The sequence below is a fragment of the Mixophyes fleayi genome, chromosome 2 (assembly GCF_038048845.1).
Source record: "Mixophyes fleayi isolate aMixFle1 chromosome 2, aMixFle1.hap1, whole genome shotgun sequence".
Classification (NCBI taxonomy): Eukaryota; Metazoa; Chordata; class Amphibia; order Anura; family Limnodynastidae; genus Mixophyes; species Mixophyes fleayi.
This window is the reverse complement of record NC_134403.1, coordinates 158,677,007-158,696,781: the sequence shown is the minus strand read 5'-3', so window position 1 is coordinate 158,696,781 and position 19,775 is coordinate 158,677,007. Positions and strand designations below refer to the sequence as shown.

General features: G+C 38.1%; 1 protein-coding gene across 1 annotated transcript in view; it reads right to left on the bottom strand.

Annotated features, from left to right (window-relative positions):
• The window catches only part of FRMPD4 (FERM and PDZ domain containing 4), a 402,711-nt gene that overhangs the window by 134,780 nt on the left and 248,156 nt on the right, over positions 1 to 19,775 (bottom strand). The window contains exons 3-4 of the mRNA XM_075194815.1: positions 18,576 to 18,736; positions 5,544 to 5,646 (exon numbers count right to left, since the gene is read on the bottom strand). Coding sequence (XP_075050916.1) covers positions 5,544 to 5,646; positions 18,576 to 18,736 — 264 coding nt within the window. The remainder of the gene's footprint in view (positions 1 to 5,543; positions 5,647 to 18,575; positions 18,737 to 19,775) is intronic.

Sequence of the window (19,775 nt, the reverse complement as noted above, 5' to 3'; positions counted from 1 at the left end):
TCCTGGACCTTCCCCAGGTGCTCACGCTGACGGCTGTGGACGGGAACCGCATCAGCAACGGTACCATCTCCGGCATTACTAGCGCTGTGCAGTTGCTGTTTGGAGCCTTACACCAAGAGTTGATCCAATTCCTAGTGCTACCTCAGTCAGTCAATCCACTTGTTTGGGTCTTCCCTGGCTCCGAGCCCACTCTCCGCAATTTGACTGGGCCCGCGCTCAATTTATCTCCTGGGGCCCTCAATGCCATAACCAGTGCATCCTCTCACCTCGTCCACGAGTTTGTCTTACTCAGATTCATTCCGAGAAGGTCACACTACCTTCAGCCTACCAGTCCTTTAAGGATGTCTTTTCCAAGTAAAGATCGGAGATTCTTCCACCTCATCGCCCTTGGGACTGTCCGATAGATTTAATTCCGGGAACACAGATTCCACGTGGTAGGACTTATCCCTTATCTTTGCCGGAGACTCAAGCCATGTCACAATATATCTCCGAGAACCTATCCAGAGGCTTCATCAGGAATCCTCTTCTCCTGCTGGAGCAGGGTTCTTTTTCGTCAAAAAGAAGGACGGGTCTCTACGTCCCTGCATCGACTACCGACAACTAAACAAGATTACCATCAAAAACCGCTATCCCCTGCCCCTTATTGCCAATCTTTTTGATAGGATCAGTGGAGCGCAAGTCTTCACCAAACTGGATCTACGAGGGGCATATAATCTTGTACGAATCTGTCAAGGAGACGAGTTTAAGACAGCGTTCAACACGCGGGACGGACACTTCGAATATCATGTCATGCCCTTCGGGCTTAGTAATGCGCCTGCTTTCTTCCAATCTTTTGTTAATGAGGTCTTCCAAGATCTTCTATATTACTTCGTTGTTGTCTACTTGGACGACATTTTGATTTTTTCCCGAGACATCATCTCCCATCGCTCTCACGTTAAGGAGGTCTTATCCCGTCTGCAAACCCATCAATTTTTTTGCAAATTAGAAAAGTGTATTTTCGAGGTCGATCAACTCTCTTTCCTTGGGTATATTGTATCAGGCTCTGGACTATGAATGGATCCAAAGAAGGTATTTGCCATTACTAGTTGGCCTCTTCCTTAAGGCACAAAGGCCATTCAAAAATTTATTGGATTCGCCAACTACTACAGGCAGTTCATTAAGAACTTCTCTTCCATTATTGCTCCTATAACTGCTCTGACGCGAAAGTCATCCAATCTCAGAAGCTGGCCTCCCTATGCTCTGAAGGCCTCAACCTCCTGAAACAAGCCTTCTCGTCTGCCCCAGTCCTTTCCCAATCGGAACAATTAGAACACTTTTTTCTGGAAGTTGATGCATCCGCCATTGGTATTGGTGCCGTACTATTCCAGAAATCCAAACTTGGCATGCATCTCCCCTGTGGGTTCTTCTCTAAAAAGTTTTTGTCTCATGAAAAGAACTACGGCATTGGCGACAAGGAGCTTCTCGCTATCAAGGCAGCCCTGGAAAAGTGGCGGCATCTCTTGGAAGGCTCTCGTCATCCAGTGACAGTCTTAACAGACCATAAAAACCTGCCTTATATCAGTGAAGCACGGTGTCTCAACCCACGCCAGGCTCGGTGGGCATCTTTCTTTGCACGTTTTGATTTAATCCTGACCTATCATCCTGGGTCCAAAAACATTTGAGCAGACGCCCTGTCCCGATCCTTTGATAGCACCGACCTTTGCACTTCCTTGGAGCCTCTGCCTATCCTAACTCCCACCAGAATTATTGCTCTTACCAACACCTCTTCTAAGACACCCCCTAGGGGATGTTCCTTCCTGGAGCCTAATTTACAAGCCAAGGCATTACGATGGACACACTCCTCCAAATTGGCTGGGCATGCTGGAGTTAAAAAGACTTATGAATGTCTACGTCGACGCTTTTGGTGGCCTGCACTGCATTATGACGTATGGAGATTTGTGGCCTCCTGTGCCACTTGTGCTCGTTGTAAAAACCCCAAGTTGGCTCCACCAGGCCTTCTGCAACCCCTCCCTATTCCAGACCTTCCTTGGCAAAGTATATCCATGGACTTCATTACTGATCTTCCTTCTAGCAACGGTTTCACTACCATTTGGGTTGTTGACAGATTTTCTAAAATGGCCCATTTCGTATCCTTGACCGCTATTCTGTCTGCTTCTCAGCTTGCCCTTATCTTTATAAAGGAGATTTTTAGGCTTCGTGGCTGCCCCCGTGAAATTATCTCGGACCGCAGGGTTCAGTTCGTTTCACAATTCTGGAGGGCTTTTTGCAAAGCACTTGGTTCTGACCTCAAGTACTCGTCCGGCTATCATCCACAAACTAATGGCCAAACTGAACGGGTTAACCAGGACCTTGAAGTCTTTCTACGATGCTTCTCTTCAGACAATCAAACGGAATGGTCTAACCTCCTATCTTGGGCAGAATTCTCCCATAATTTTCATCATCATGAATCTTCTGGCTCCTCTCCATTCTCTATTGTCTATGGAACCCAACCCACCCTCCCTGAATTCTCCAGTCATGTTCCTTCTCCAGTTTCGGCTGTTGATAGCTTAATGCGGAACTTTTCTCAGATTTAGTCAGCTACCAAAACCAAGCTTCAGGAGACTTCCCAACGCTACAAGCAAGCTGCGGACCGCCATCGATGGCTTATTCCTCTGTTTCAGGTTCACGACAAAGTATGGTTGTCTACATGTAACCTCAAATTGCGGGTAACTTCTCAAAAATTGGCTCCCCGTTATATTGGTCCCTTTCCCATAACTCATGTTATCAACTCAGTGACCTATAGGCTCCGGTTATCTCCTTCCCTGAAGATCCACAAGGTCTTTCATGTTTCTCTTCTCAAACCACTCATACTCAATAAATTCCATCATTTGCCTCATCATCCTGCTCCTATTCGGACTTCTACTGGTGAAGAATTTGAAGTGAGTCGCATCCTGGACTCCCGTGTCCTCCATGGACGACACCAATTCTTGGTCCATTGGAAGGGTTTCGGTCCAGAGGAGAGATCCTGGGTGGAGAAGAAGGATCTTCACTCTCCACGGCTACTAAAACAATTCCTTGAGGAAAGATCTATCCAACAGAGAAGGAGAGGAGGTACTGTCAGGCGCCGCCCCCGTGCTGTGTCCGTCGCACAGGGACGGATGCCTGCTACTGCTGCCGAGTCGGGTCGGCAGGGGCCACGCGTCCTGTTGCCTAGCAACGCTTTCCACGCTTTCCACTAATTCCGGCGGTGGTGTTCAGCGTCACCACCGCCAATGACAGGACAGCCCTCCTGTATATAAGGGTAGCTCTGGCACCTGGAGGGTGCCAGAGTATTAGGTATTAGGTCCTAATTTCCAGCGTTCCAGTGTGCTTATTATTTGTGCTTCCTGTGTATGACCCGGCTTGATTCTGACTACCCCTGTTTCCAGTGCTCCTCGTGAATTGACCCAGGCTATGTTTGACCATTCCTTATCTCCAGCGCTCCTGATATCTGACCCGGCTAAGTTCTTGACCACGTTTACGGATTCCCCTACTGGCATCTCCTGATTTTTATGGCTTGACCCGGACCGCCTGACACCTCTTCCATTCTATCGCTTCACTGGTTGCTCCCTCTGAGGACCGCGACCTGCGTGTCTCCCGCAGCAAAGTCCATACTCCCTTGCGGGGGTTCCTGGCGAAGACCTGGGACACGTTAGACTCCGCACCTCTTTGGTGAGTAGTGTTGAAACCAGTAAGCTGAATACCCTTGAGTTTCGTGACAGAGGCCATATCACCAGAAGGATATAAATACATTAGAGACTATACAAAGAAGGGCAACTAAAATGGTGCATGGTCTACAGCAGAAAAATTACCGGGAAAGACTAAAAAAATATTAATATGAATAGTTTGGAGGAAAGAAGGGAAAAGATGATAGAAACTTTCAAATATATCAAGGGTTTTAACAAGGTACAGGAGGGAAACACTCTTCAAAGAATAGAAGTATTAGAACACAAGGACATGCTCTGAAAGTGAAGGGAAGTAGGTTCAGAGGAAAGTTGAGGAAACACACCAGGTTTCAATCTGATTTTTACTAACACAACTAGCATGCAAATTGCTACTTCATACAGGTTATACTGGATATATTGGTAGCGTGATTTGTGTCTTCCCTGCACAATATTTCTTTTCAGCAGAGTGATATGGAGATTAAAGAGTTAATCGCTTCATCTAATGATAGTTTCTGTGGGACTGCATTGATAATCTGCTGTTCAGTTCAAGCCAGCACAATGTTTTTTTCCCCCACAAGATTAGTTTTAAAAAACTATAGTTTCCAGATCATTCATTTTATTTTACACAGTGAACAGTTCAACTGTACTCCCTGGCTCCTCACAAGTCCTTTATCCCCTGGACTTCAGCAAGTATCATCATGCATCATAGAGTAACTTGAAGCAAACAAGTAATCCCACCTTAAGGACACATCAATTGCATTGAATATTATGGGTCAGCAAACATTGATCCAAAAACAAATCAGTCAATTTGTCCTCTTACTAGACATTGAGCTGTCATTCACCGGTTGGGTTCAAGGATGGCAGTGCTCACCGAAGCCATTACCAGCTGTTATGAGCACCATACTGACATGAATAGAGGGCAATTTCAGGAAGACAATACCTACCTTTTCTTTTTAACCTACCTTTTCTTTCAATAAATAACAACTTTAAACAGTGAACTCCATTTATTAGAATGAGATGTTATTTTAATAAGTTTTCCTGTTAGGGTAATTTTAAAATTTCTAAGATAGTCCACTTTCAAAACGTATTTCATTAAGAATATTTTAACTTTCAATGCAAAACAGGTGCACATTTTAAGACTAAGGAAAATCTCATAAAACATCTGCAAGAGTAAACTGTTTATTAAACTGATTTATCTAATGCAGGGACTATATGACGAGTAATAACGAATCAACTCAAACTATTTATGATTCCATATAGCAGAGCTGCTAATTAAATAAAAAATAAAACATGTGGAAAACTACAGTATTGAAAGAACCTCCAGTTCTGAAAATAAGCAAGAATTTTCCTACAGCAATAATTTTTCCTCTGTGTGACTTCTGTGTTTATTCCTCTAGCGTCTTATTATGATTCCTCATCACAGGTGCCCGGATTGTTAATTGACAGCTTGAAGCTTCAGTGTGTGGGAATAAACAGAAAGCTATTGGCCTACATATCTCTTAATAGCCAGTATTTGACAGTTGTCACAGACGTCCAGTGTTTTGCAGATAACCATTTCACTGTAGCACATTGTTCAGGAAATTCACAGATCCATGTATGGCCAGGAGCTTCCTGGCTCCATAGCCCAAAAGTTTGCAAGTTCCATACTTTGTGACTTATCAATTGATACATATGTTATAAATAAATTAATTGCATATGTCATATGTGCTTCAATTTAAATTTTCATTAGTTCAGTGAGCTGAATAAATATGCAAAAAAGAACCATATGTACTACTGAGTGTTAATATTTTATTACTAGTGGCCACAGGCTCAAGGATCTTGCTGGGCACCATGAATTAATAGTAGAAACATATCAAATACCTGACAAGGTCGATCACTCGCTCCCTTGGAGCACTGCTGACTGGCTCCTCATTTATCATAATGATCTGGTCTCCAGGGACTAATTTCCCTTCAGATGGTCCACCTGTAGTCAGAAAATGAGTAAATTAAGCAAACGTCACCCGACTCCAGGAAGGTTTAATTGAATTTTGTTATGTTTTTTTCAAATATGTTTCTGTTTAAAACAAATACTTTGATTTGATAACATTTAATAACAGAATTAAGCAAGATACCCAATGGAAAATAATGCCTTATTAATGATGTGAAATAATTCCTTCCTTTCCACAATATTTAAGACATGCTCACATTCAGTGTAGGCCAGGGGTCTCAGATCCATAATTAACTAATATTGGTCACATTTTATTCTGTACTGTAAAGTATGCATCATCCAACCACCAGTAACTGGTGGTAATAGGTAAACGAAAAGCAAATACAAAAAAATATTATTAAATGATTCTGAAAAAATTGCTAGCTTATGGCCAAAACGGGTGCAATAAAATAATGCTGCTTCAATGTCAATTATTTTGGAAGCTGTGTTATTATTTCTTACTCCTTAATATTGTAATTTACATTCCCTAAAGACAGCTTAGTTGGGTGGACAAATGTTCCCTAAACCAGTGCTGTCATGATAAGTGAAGGTCGAGGTCTTTTGATGTCATAGTACTAAATAATTCTAAAAAAAAGTATTAGGGCACAGATTACCATGTTCTTTTGAGCTCTACTTTTAAGTGTTAAATTTAAAATATATTTTCAACATCTTTCTCCCCCCTGCATTATTATATTAGTTTTACTATTTAATTTTGTTAATGTTCAATGTGATTTATTAAAAATGTTTTAATCCTGTTTTACATACACTTTACCCAGAATGCTGTATTATAAAAAAATCTCATGCAAAATCATATTCTTTATCACAAATGCATTAATTCACTTTTTAATCTATTTTCTGAAAATATAATGTAAATAGATTAAAAAAAACTAAACATATCAAAACAACAAAAATGCAATGAAAACAGCTATATTGATTGTAAGCAAGTCTGTCTGACAAATATAATCAACCATATATAGAAAAAATGACCATAGAAGTCTATTTAACAAGAAAAAAAACATATTTAATTTGTTACACAATTTTTAAAAGCTTAAAAATTGAAAGGAAAAAAATTAAGTAGCCCTTACTTTTGTAAGCTGCTCACATCCATATTGAAGTCAGATTGGTTATGTAGAGATGGCCCCTGAAGCATATGTAAAATTACCAAAATTAGATTAACACATGCCCAGTGGGTATGGCAGTGTAGTTATTGCCATTTTGGTAATTTCATATAAAATTCAGGGGTGTAGTTGTTTTACATAAAAATTTTAATTTTATTACAGAGTTCACCATTAATGTATGTGGTTTAAAAACATCAAGTATATCAAAGACATTGGTTAGGGACATTACACATTAACATGAGGGGCTAACATTATTACAGAATTTTATTTTTATTATTATTGTATCCTTCAAAATTATTATAATTGTAATGCAGGTATATCATTATATATCACTATGGTATGAGAGCCAAATTTTGGGCTTTCCACAATAGGGAAAATTGGACTTATTATTTATGTTATTATCCATTACATAGCATCATATAAAAACTATACCACACTAAACATATCAGTCTCTACCACAGGTACACACTAATACATCTAATACATATCCTATCAGTATGTTTTGGACTGTGGGAGTAAACTGGAGCAAACATGGGCAGCACATATAAGCTTCATGAAGTGCCCTGGATGGAATCAAACCCTTAAACACAACACTACAAGACAGCAATGCACAGAGTTCTTCACTTCACGACTGGTCTCTTGAAACAGGTCTTACTCTTTCATCTTAATAAAAGCATTGCTTTATAATACATTGATCTCCATCTCAGTAGCACAGGGCTACTCCTATCAGGGAAAATGAATTGTGAATGGATAGATGATTAAATATAAATTTCCAAAATGGGGATCAATACATATCCTGAGGAAAGTGAAGACCACAAGGATCTTTACTAATATTATCTATTTTACATGAACAAACATTTTACATGAACAAACAGAATAGGGCAACGGCTGTAACATTCCAGTCTCAACCAAAAGTATGCAAATTGAAGAAATTAAAAAAAATCCAGTCCATCTCTGTATTAGTTTACTCCACTCATTTGAAATGCATCCTCCTATAGGGCCTGAGTCATTGAGGAGAGTAAACCATAAAAACGGAGTAACTTTCCATGTTACATTGGAGGGGGAGGTAAATTTAAAATGTAGGGACAGATTTGTAGTTGGGGTAGGGTATGTCCTAGATCAACTTTAAATTTCAGTGTAAAAATAAAGCTATCAAGTGTTTGTCTGCTGGATGAAAAAATAGCCAGTATTTTCCTTACATGCAAAATTATAAACTCATTTGCACCCCTTGCATTGTAACATGGTTTGACCCGGAGAACATTTACTCCTTTTTTTGCCTTAGTTTCCTTAATGACTCAGGCAGATAGTGTCTTGAACCCTTCAACCCTTATTTTATGTCCTGCTGTGATTTTGATTTGCACTTCAACTAGTAGTAAGAAGTCTGTCGCCTCCTCCTGTTTTTGGAAAACTCATTAATGCCACCTTTGGCCTTACAGAAGGATTCCGAAGCTTTAAGAGAGATAGAAATGTGCTCCACAACTTCTTATTTTACTATATTTACAGTAATTATTGGTATTGATCCTATTATATGAAACAAATGATGCAATGAATAATTATTGAACAGATGCCATTGCCTGCTTTATGAAGCCTTATATTTGAAAATGCCTGCGGATATATGTTCAATCAAGCCTGTAATTATTTATACAAGATAATTAAATTAGCATATAAGTTACGTTTCAAATATGATTTCATTTTAATATAACCCATCCCGAGCACTAACATCTTCCGTTGCTTTTAGTAATGTGGTTACCCATCTATGGACTCTAATTCAAGTATAGTTGATGTGAACAAAGTGATTTCTATGTCTGTTCTTTATCCTTTGTTCCAGACTGGTGCTTCTCAACTTTTGTTTTCATCAACAAGGATTGATTAACTTAATTTAAATTAAACTAACTTAACCCAACAAAGGCCATTTTAAGAAGTGAGTTGTTGCATTAGTCATACATGATTACCTACAATATATAAACAAAGTAAGCAAACATAAATGTCTGCATGGCTTACTGTTTTATTATATTTGTTCACAAGCCCCTGTACTGTGTCTAACCTGTACGAATCCAGAGTGGCTTTTATGTATTTTATTTATATTATTATTACTATCATTATTATTATTATTATTATCATCATGAGTGCCTCTCCCACTCTTCCAATCTAATTGAAGTGGCACATTTTTCTTTATTTTTATGGACAAATATTTTATTGACATAAAACATTATATATATATATTAGGAACAGCAGGTTTTATATTTTCCAAAAAAAGAGGTAAATAAAAAAAAGCTAAAGTCCCTATAAATCGATGTATTGTTTGGAATCTGTTGATTACTTAAAAGGAATCAGATCATATTGGGCCTAATTCAAACTGGAAAGTAACTTGTACAAGAGTTGTGGTTTCAAAAACAAGTTAAAGGTATTTCCCATTGTATTCAAATCAAATAGGATACCAATATACATTACGATTTGAATGTGGTGTAAGTACTTTCTGCTTAAACAATTCTTGCCTTCCGTAGACAGAGCAGAATATGCACAAGCTTATAAGGTGACATCAGAACACATACAAAAAATATTCTATTATAAAATAGATGAACAACTCTAAACAGTATAATTATTAATAAAAAAAATGTTGTTTTTTTAAAAAAAATTATCATTTTTATTACAATAAATACATAAATCAAGATGTTTTTAATGAGTACTGTACATACAAAGAGTTTTTATGGGCTATCTTACTTCCATGTTCTGTGGTAGCTAGTGGCACGTGTATGTGTACTTTTCTAAACAAAGACTATGCCATGCCAATCATAACTACCAGTCAGCACTTACACCTGCCCTGTAGCTGGTGCAAATGATACCTCTGAAACCAAGTGTTTTTAAGAGAAACACAGGACTTGAAATGGCTGCATCTGCGTTGTCACTCCATCACTCCATCAGCACACCCTTACTGTACGTTCTATCCCCTTCCCCCATTTCCATTCCTTGAGTGGTAGGCAGATGCAAGAGTCATTTGCGTTCGGACATGAATTGCAAGCAAATGCGTTCATTGGCGCATATGCAGGGCTATTTCATGCAAGGTAGGGAATGTAGATAGACTTGTTTCCGAACATGAATCAGGCTCATTAAATTGAAGTTTACATATGTCAGGATGTGTTCCAATTAGGGATGCTCAGGCTCGGTTTTCTGAAAACCGAGCCCAACCGAAATTAGGGGAACCGAGTAGGCTCGCGAGCCGGCTCGTTACTTTTGTGCGCCCTCGTATTGAATAGAGGCAAAACGTTATTGTTGCGTTGTCGGATCTCGAGGGTTTTGGATTCCTTAAGTACCTCCCTCCCCAGGAGATGCAGCGCCATTGCTCACACAGAAACAGGTGTAGCAGTGCTCTTGTCACTCTCTAGTCTCCAGTGACATTGCTCAGTGCCATTGCTCACACACAAAAACAGGGGTAGCAGTGTTCTTGTCACTCTCCAGTCTCCAGTGCCAATGCTCATACAGAAACAGGAGGGGTAGCACTGTTCTTGTCACTTGACAAAAATTGACTGAAAATTATTGTAAATTAATGTTATTGAGGTTAATAATAATGTAGGGATAAAAAAAAGAGCCAAATTATGTGATTTTAGAAAAAAAATAGGGATTTTAGAAAAACGAAGTGGGATCCAAAACCAAAGCCAAAACCAAAACACGTGGGTCAGTGAACATCTCTAGTTCCAATCTACGACCAGTAGGATAGAACTGAAGTTAGAGGAAGTGAAAGCAGCCATTAGAACCTCTGCTGCATGCATTCACCCTGCAAGACATGTACTTATTTATTCAGCATTATAAAGCTTACCAGCCATAAGTGTCCAAAAGTAGCTCAGGTGGATAAACATAATAATGCCTCACTAAGAAAATCTCTGGAATAATCTATGAGAACCAACTTTTGCTCACAACAACCAATGACTTTTTAACAAGGTTTTCATGGCCAACATCACAACATTGTTACTGCTGCTTAGAAATAAAGTTCTAGGAGGAGTCAGCATTCTTTAATGTTGTGATGTTTTAAAGACAAGGCAAAATCTCAAAAGAATTGTTGTGAAACAAAAACAAGGCTTCAAATGTGTGAATTATTTAAATGACTATCTGTCTGTTAATTAATCTTTTATCAGCTGTGCTGACTTCTTTATTTCAATGTCAACATAAACTTGTACACCATAAAATCTTAGCACTGTACAGCATCCAAAAAAAGGAAAGACACAGAAATAAATATTAGTATTGTTTATCATGCAATGCAATAATCTAATCATGTTAATTAACACATTATGTTCATATTTAATCCATGTTTATTCAAGCTTTTGGGGTTTTATTATATTACAAATGGTGAAAATTTTGCACTGTGGCCATTTAGGATGTATACCTCAAAGTTAATTTAGAACTGTCTGAATTAAATAGTCTTAATGGCTACAGCTTGCTAGAGTTAGCTTATGTCCCTGTCATGACTGCTGCAAACAGTCAAAACCCTGAAATTGCTGGCTACATATTTATATAATCAGAACAGAATACAGAGTACATGGATCAGAAATACACAGTGCCAAACTATTAACTGTTTTAAATTGCGGAAGAAGAATGCTAGTTCTTGAAATGTGTAATAATGAAACTGTGAAAATCTAACTGACACATCAGCCATCTCCTTGAACAAGCATACGGGAAAGATAAAAGAAAAAAAATCAGCGCTCAAATCCAATGTGTCGGGGTTCCTCTGTGTGATTATGGACTTGTACAGTGTTTGATAGTAAAATGTGCCTGTTTATTCCAAATCGCAAATACGGGATGTCAGGCTAATGTGCTGCACATGATTCTGACAATTAAACACAATAATAACAATAGAAAAAGACAATAATTAACAAGTCCTCAGCTTGATAATAGTTTCAAAAGACAGTCATATAAAGTCCATTCTTATCCGACTGGGTGGATTCCCTGATACACCACACTAGAGTCTTATTAGAAATAGGCTCAACAAGAAAGAGGTGGAGCTAATACAGACTAATAAAAATAAATTACTACGAGATAAATTTGTGATCAAGGGCCCCTCCACAAGAAACATAGGTCTACATCTCATTGCAACCTTTCCAAACCCAAACACAATTTTCCTGCTACTAATAAGGTTAAATCCACCAAAACATCTCATCTCAGTACTCTAACATGCAAAAAACTCAACTTAACAAACCAACAGTATATGAAGCAGATTCACGCTAGGGCTAAATCACAAGTAAATAGGAGATTAAATGAGGATTTATTGTCCCCACAATCCTTGTCTGACAAAGATATCTCATTCATTGGAATAAACAGCAGATAGTATACAACTAAAATAGAATTTTATATTTCTTTGTTTTTTCTCACACTTCTGCTGGAAAGTTTATTTTAGGGTTAGGCATTGTGACTTGTATTACATTTTTTTAAAAAAGGTTCAAAAAAACTCCCTGCTACTACAAATTAGATAATGTTGGTCCAAAGGTAAATCACAGATGATTGTACACACCACTAGAAATGCAAGCACTCACATAGGGCCAGTGTTAAGGCAAGAGCAATGTTCAGTACAGGCATGAGGCAATCAGAAGAGTGGTCAGGTCAGTGTCCAGGTAGTGGTCAGGGTAGGAAACAATCAGAAGAATTAGAATTAGTACCAAACAGTGGTCAAGGCAACCAGAAGGCAGAATAGTCAAAATGTGCAATGAGCGCAGGCTAGGTACTGTACCCCTATAAAGGGCAGTGAGAAGTATAGCTGCCTTACAATCTCTAGGAAGTGATAGCAGTTCAAACTATGTAACCAACCATTCAGAAGCATCAACAACAACCAAGTGGTCAGCAGAGGAAGAAGAGCTTGTTTGCATCCACCACTCCTGACAGTACCTTCCTCCTTTGTTGAGAGATCAATTAACCCATTAATGAGTTTTTTATATTAAAAGACATACTCAATTTTTCAGAGTGAACATCCACAAAAGGACACTACAACCTGGCTTATGAATGAAAAATGTCCCAAGTCCATTTGGAATCCAATAACATTCCACCTTTATATTTAGGTAGTACATCAACAATGACTGGAGGCAGCTTATAGGGTACTTTGTTAGGTCTTGAGAGGATCACAAATGTACACAACTGAGAAACAGAAAGTTGAGTGAACTTTCTTCTATGCTTGTTTCAACCACTGACTAACATGTTGAACCACAGAAACATCAGATGCTCGATGACCAGAAATTTAAAAAGACTTTGGGTGATGCTAGTGGAATGGTGATAAAGCAATAAAAGTGTATGAGAAATGATTGCAAACAAACTCCGCCCAAGACATTCCTTCCAGTAATCATGCAAAAAGCATTTCAAGCAAGGTCACGGAAATTGATTTGTATGTTCAGTTTGCCCATTGGTCAGTGGGTGATATGCAGAATAAATCAATCCCTAAATTTAAACAAAACGCTCTCCAGAATGTGGAAATGAACTGGGATCCTCTGTCATAAACAATATTTACCAGACCACCATGTAGTCTGATGAAATGCTAAATGAAAAGGGAGGCCAGAACTTTAGCAGAAGGTAATCCAGTAAGGGGCTCAAAGTGACTAATTTTACTGAATTGATCTACATTTAGCCAGATGGTATTAAAAGTATCAGAAGGATATATAGATAAATGTGTCCATGGTTTAGTAGGCACTGGTAAAGGCATCAGTGATCAAATGGAAGAGTCCTAGGGTTAGATGCCAGGATTTCCCAACAATTTATTGTCATTTATTGTCATTGACCTCAGAAAAAAAGGGCTCAAAAAGCGAGCAAAGAGAATATGGCGTGAGTCTCCTCAAGAGACCTTTTGGCAATAACAGAAACATGACTCACACAATGTGCCTCATGTGCAGCTCTTTCACACTGTAGTTTCTACTTTACCCGGTGGTATTCAGCATAATAATACTGACAACACCGACTGTGGAGAGGCCGACATGATAACACCAAAGGTGTAATCCATGACAGGCTGATAACACTGACAGGTTGAAAATAACACTTGAAACAGCTCCGATGAAGGAACATCCCAGCAGGCTACAATGATGTCAGTTTCAAGTTCCCCACTGTCATTTACTGCTAATCTAAGGAGGCACTGACTGTACATTGCTCTTTACAAAGCCTACACCATTCTACAGTCAGCGCTTCCTTCAATTACCACCTTAACAGACAGAATGACAGTGGGGAACTTGAAACTGACGTCATTGTAGCCTGCCGGGATGTGGAGGTCGTACTACCCCTTTCCCATGTTGCACTTGACAGTTTTACCAAATGTTCCATCACTTAAATTCAAAACTTTTGAAGGACATGCTATCTGGATTTTTACTCTCTCTAATCTCCTTTCTCAAACTCTCACAGTGAAATAATTTTTTTACTCACTGGGATATCCATTGCCTCGATCTTGTTTTCTCTAGAGTATGTTCAGTTTATAATTTCCTTAACACTTCTTTCTCCACTCTTAGCTTGTCACCTGCACACTCTCCTCCATTACTTTAACCTTTCTGCTGTCGAACTCTACCAAGGATCCTCATACCCGCAACTCAACTCCTCCACTCTGTGCAAGATCTACGCATCTCATCCACACCCACCACCACTCCCATTCGAGATTACAGGACTTTTTTGGATAGGAAGGAACAGATGTATAGAACCCTTGCTCCTGTTTTCTTTCCCTAATTTACCAGTCATTTTTGATGTCTAACGGCATTAAATTCTCTAGGGTCTCTGGACAAAAAATGCTGGATGAAGAAATCTTTCATCTGTTCAGACAGACCTAGTCTAAATTGACTGCACAATGCTGGATAACTCCAGATGTAATCTGTAGCCCAACAATGAAATTCAGCACAGTATACCTCTACAGGGCAATGACTTTGTTGGAGATAGTGAAGATTGGGTCTCGGTAGGGAGACCAGCCCGGGTTCTCATAGTGGAGTACCAAGACTTCAAAGAATTAATTTACACATATGAACACAGATTTCTGCAGCTCGAGACCAAAAGCCCAGGATTGTATATCCCCTTGTTATAGTGAAAAATTTATACTAACTCTCTTCTGACCCAGATGAGCAAGGTCTCATCTTAAAGTACAGCTTACATTTTTCATGAATGTTCTCAGGAAAACAGTCAGGTAAATACAACTTGGGTTCTGTTATACCAGCAACAGCAACTTGTGGAATTCTAGAAGTACCATCCTCTTGAGCTGTGACTCTAGAAGACAGGCTCTGTGCCAGTAGGGTAATTACCTGAAGTTGACTGGCAAACATTTGAGCAGGGTTTGTCTACATGTAAATGGCTAAATGGTCCATTATAATGTATGCCAGACATCCAGATGGTACAGGACCTGTCTTCTATAGTCAAAAAAACAAGCTCCTAAGTCTAGGCAGAGGTCAGGGCAGGTAGCAACACAAAGAGTTGTCAGTGTCCATGCAGAGGTCAGGGCAGGTGGCAAAGAATGATCAGCGAATGGACACTGCAGGTATCTATCAGAATAGTCAGATTCCGTACCAGGCAGAGGTCAGGGCAACCAAAAAGCAGGATAGTAAAAGCAGGCAGCAAACAGAAAACCAATCAATCTAGGTACACTGCACCTATAATGGTCAGTAAGCTGCCTGTACTATAAAAGTGCAGGCAGCCAATTGAAATGCTCCAACCCCAGCAGTCAGTGGAAGAGGAAGGACTTTGCAGTGGAGAACAACTGCAACCACTACTTACAACACCCCCACAGATGTATTAATCTGAGTAAAGGTTTTGGGGTTGTCTAAATCTCCCCAAATTTAGAAAAACTGTTTAATTCCAATTGATTATGAAATATGTTCTTTCTTTCCATCATATTTCTTATTTATGTTAATGAATGCTAATTTATATATAATATAATATGAAAATAAATGTAATTTACTATACAATATTATTTGCTTGTTCCCCATTAAGGTTTTATAACATCAGTGGAACAGGAGGAAATTCCTGACCCACAAGTTAATGTATGTGTTAACTCATTTGTATTCCTTTATCGCAATCGCTTATATCAGCAGTGTCCCGAAATGTGTGACGTCTAGTTACTTGGAACAGTCTGTAACAGGCTGTATGCAGCATATGAATGAAGCACCAAGCAATGCAAGATAAAATGCCTCTGCATGCATCGGTTAATTTATCAGCTGTTACACTTCTATCTGAATTTATGTTTGAAAAAATAATGTTTGTAAGGAAATAAAAATATTGTGTTGGTGGTGAATTTTGATCAGAGAAATGTATATTTAAACCATGATTGACTGAATTCCCTTTTCTATTTTCTAATCAATCTCTTAAATGCACGGCTGCTCAAGAGTAGAAAGATGGCTATTTTGTAAGCATAACAAATATGCATCTAAATAAAACTAATTATAGCTCTATTCCTATTCACTTGGCTAAGTATCTGATTTGAAGTTAAATTACAACCTCGCTAAATCATTCCACTCATTTTAACTAAAGGGATATATTTACTAAATGGCAAACATTGTTGTAGTTTGTTGCAGTGTTATATTGAAATTTAGTTGGTTGGACAATTACAGCATTTATTAAAAAAAGGTTGGCTCCCTGCAATGCCCACATACAAGGCACATACTGTATTCGATTGTAGGGTCTACAATAACCATTTACAGAAAGGATATTTTTCTTTCCAAGTCTGCTTCATATAGTTTACCTTATCCGTAGGGAAGCATATTTGTACATGACCCTGCAGTCAGCAAGTGCATTATTTTGTTTACACAATCTTTTTTGATCTTTCATAACTATTTAAAAAAAAAACATTTATAAAAAGCTGTCTGGGGAATTTCATAGTCAGATGTCCTGCTGTTTTTATTTGTTTTTTATAGGTGTTATGTTCAGTGAGCCAAACCTGGCAATGATGGGGGTTTCATCAGCCAAATCCAAGTCAGTTTGCAAAAAGGGATGGTGTTTTATTTAAGTTTTACACAAAACTGGGCCAAATTGCACAGATCTGCAATATATTTGCAGAACAAAAATGTCTAAAAACAGGAGGCAATTCTTGTTTTCTGTTCAACCAATGAGACCCTTGGTTTGCTTTTAATAAGGTGCTTGACCCTAATTGCTACTCAGTCAAGTCAAATTTGCATATTTTACGCTATCCAAACCAGTGCATATCCCAGTCTCCATCAGCCCCTATAGGTCTATTACACTGAACTATTAAAAAAAGTTGGCAAATGTGGATATATATTTTAATTCAGGCCTGGTTTGCCCATATCCAATCAGCACAGGTCAAATTAGTCTTTGTTTGTTTCTTAGAAATCATTTTATTTTGTATCCCAGTGTAGTCTGTTCATCACAATGAACAATGTATTCTTACTTTGAACCCCAGTGAAAGCTCATTGTTGTCTACTATGTCTACTAGGCACCAACATTTAATTGCAAATAGTAAATGTAATACATTGTGCAAAAAAGTCTGCTATATTAAAGATTGTTAGGAATCCACAGGAATTTGAGGTTGCAGTAAAAACAATATATTTATTTTCGTTCACTGCATAAAATGATAGTGTGGATATTGTAGTATACAAAAGAAAACAGATGAGAACACAAGCTTTGAGACAAGTCACTGCCAAAAGAAAATGCAGAAATATAATACTATATTTGTGGCAATGCAGAAATATAACACAGTCTTTGTGGCAATGCAGGAATACAACCCAGTCTTTACTACGAATGCCTTGCAAAGTCTGCAATGATAATTACTGTAGTCATGCCTGAGGATACTGTGTAGAACTATATGAATAGCATGCAGATGCCAGATATCAGGAACCAGCAGATTATAAATTGCAAAGCCAGATATCAGGAATCAGAAAACAATAAGTTGAAAAGGCAGGTATCAGGAACCAGGAGACTGCTGAATACAGAGCCAGTAACTGCTTAATGCAAGGTTAGAGGTACAAAGGACACAGATACAGAACTAGGAAGCTAGCATGTACTGGCAATAAGTGTAGAACAGAAGGGAGCTCAATGCAGCCATCCCATCAACACTCAGAAAGAGACACACCTGAGCTGCATAACAGATCTAAGTAACAAAGTGAATGCCAAGTAGATGAAAACCTTACACTAATGCACATATAATTAATCTAGAAACTAAAAGAGGCGACTAATAACTTGATATAGGTGGCGGATTCAATTAGCCGCGAGGTTTCGTAGGAAACATATATGATATGTTCTTGTGCAAATAACCATACTTTATGGTACAGGAAACTGCTCATTTGTGCTCGCACTGAGCAAAAAGAAGGAAAAGAATTTTACCTACATCTACCTATGGAGACACATTATGCGAGATTCCGACGGGAAATTGAATTTCCCCCATAATGAGTCTTATAATGCAGCACATATTTTCTATTCATTACAAAAAAATCATATCTTCATGTCTTACTATGAATATTAGCCTCAGACTACATATCAGGGTCTATTCACCAATGACCTCTCTATGTTGAGCCATCTTAGCACTTACTTACAGATCGTTCAGTTTATAGCGAACAGTCACATTCACTGTTTGGTGCCGTAAAAATCTAAAGATGCTTGCAAGCAGTGGATCCACAAAATATATTTAAATCTTAAATCAATTTGAATTGATTATTTATGAGTAAAAGAACAGTTTCCTGTTTTGCCAGCTACCAGACTGTTTAAGATGAACACCTGTGTAAAATTTGCTAATGAAAAATTACTGGTATACAATCTTGCTTCATATATTTGAAATACTTCACTGTATTTAGCCTATGAGAATAGAAATGGAATATAATGTAAATATACATATAAAATAAACATAAATTCAATAGAAAAACTTACCCGGGGTTACTGAACGGACAACAACTGGTTTTTCGCTCCCAGCAACAAACCCAAAACCTAGAACTGGATCTCTCCTCATTTCCACGTTGCGAGGCGTGGGAGGGTTGATTTGGCAGCTTTCAATTCGCGGATCTTCAAATGTCGCTGCTTGTGTCAAGTGACTGGAAAAAAAAAATCCAACAATAAAGCCATGTTTCAATGATTTGGTTTTTGGCGTAACAGTTTATTGAGCAACTGAATGAAAAAGGAACATCCAATATCCTGTATTGTAAGTGACAATTGGCCAAACTATTTATCCCAAGAAAATACAGTCTTATTATTTCGATTACTGGTTTGCTCATTAAGTTAAACATGTCCTACAATTATACATTTAACAATGTGAATATGACAAACTGTGTTAATTACATTAATATGTGTCAGCCCAGAAGCAATAAGGATTGGAGAATGTAACAACATGTTAACCTCCTTTAATAGAATGTGATGACCTTAAAAAAGTTATAAAATAAGCAATGAACAGTGTAAACCTCTATGGTATTCTTCAAAAGACATATAAAACAGAACACGTAATAGCCACTCAAATAAATGTATGCATCTTCTAGAGTGCTATGTAACAACAATGATCTATAACAAAGGCATTATTTTAATATATTTTTTGTTTTCTTTCTGTATACATGCTCAACTTTTCAGCTCACAGTTAAATTGGATCTTGCTTCTAGCTAGCACTATGGCACTAATAGACCCATGTTACATTCCCTATACAAAAGGCTGCATATTTTTTGAAAATGACAATTTTATCTGTTACTTTGATCCATAGAATTATCTACCGTCTATTACAGTACTAGTGCTGAATGAAGAACATTACAAAGATCATTTATGAAGGGCAAAATGTCCACTGCACAGTGTGAAACTAGTTTAAGATCCACCGTGTGCCTCGTTTTGTGCTAAAAAACAAGCACAATCTGTTGCCCAACCCAAACATTGTCTAGTGCAAGTTAGACAATGAAACGTGTCTGAAATGCAGAGATAGAATTTGACCCTTACTGACTTTAACCAATAAATAAAATGTTTTGATATATTGCATTCTTCATCATATTTTTATGTTTTCTTTTACAGTTTACATATCACACTCTTTCGAGTGTGACATGTTTGACATTTGTAACAAAGCATTTCCATTGCCATAGAAATTTCATTGGTCTTAAT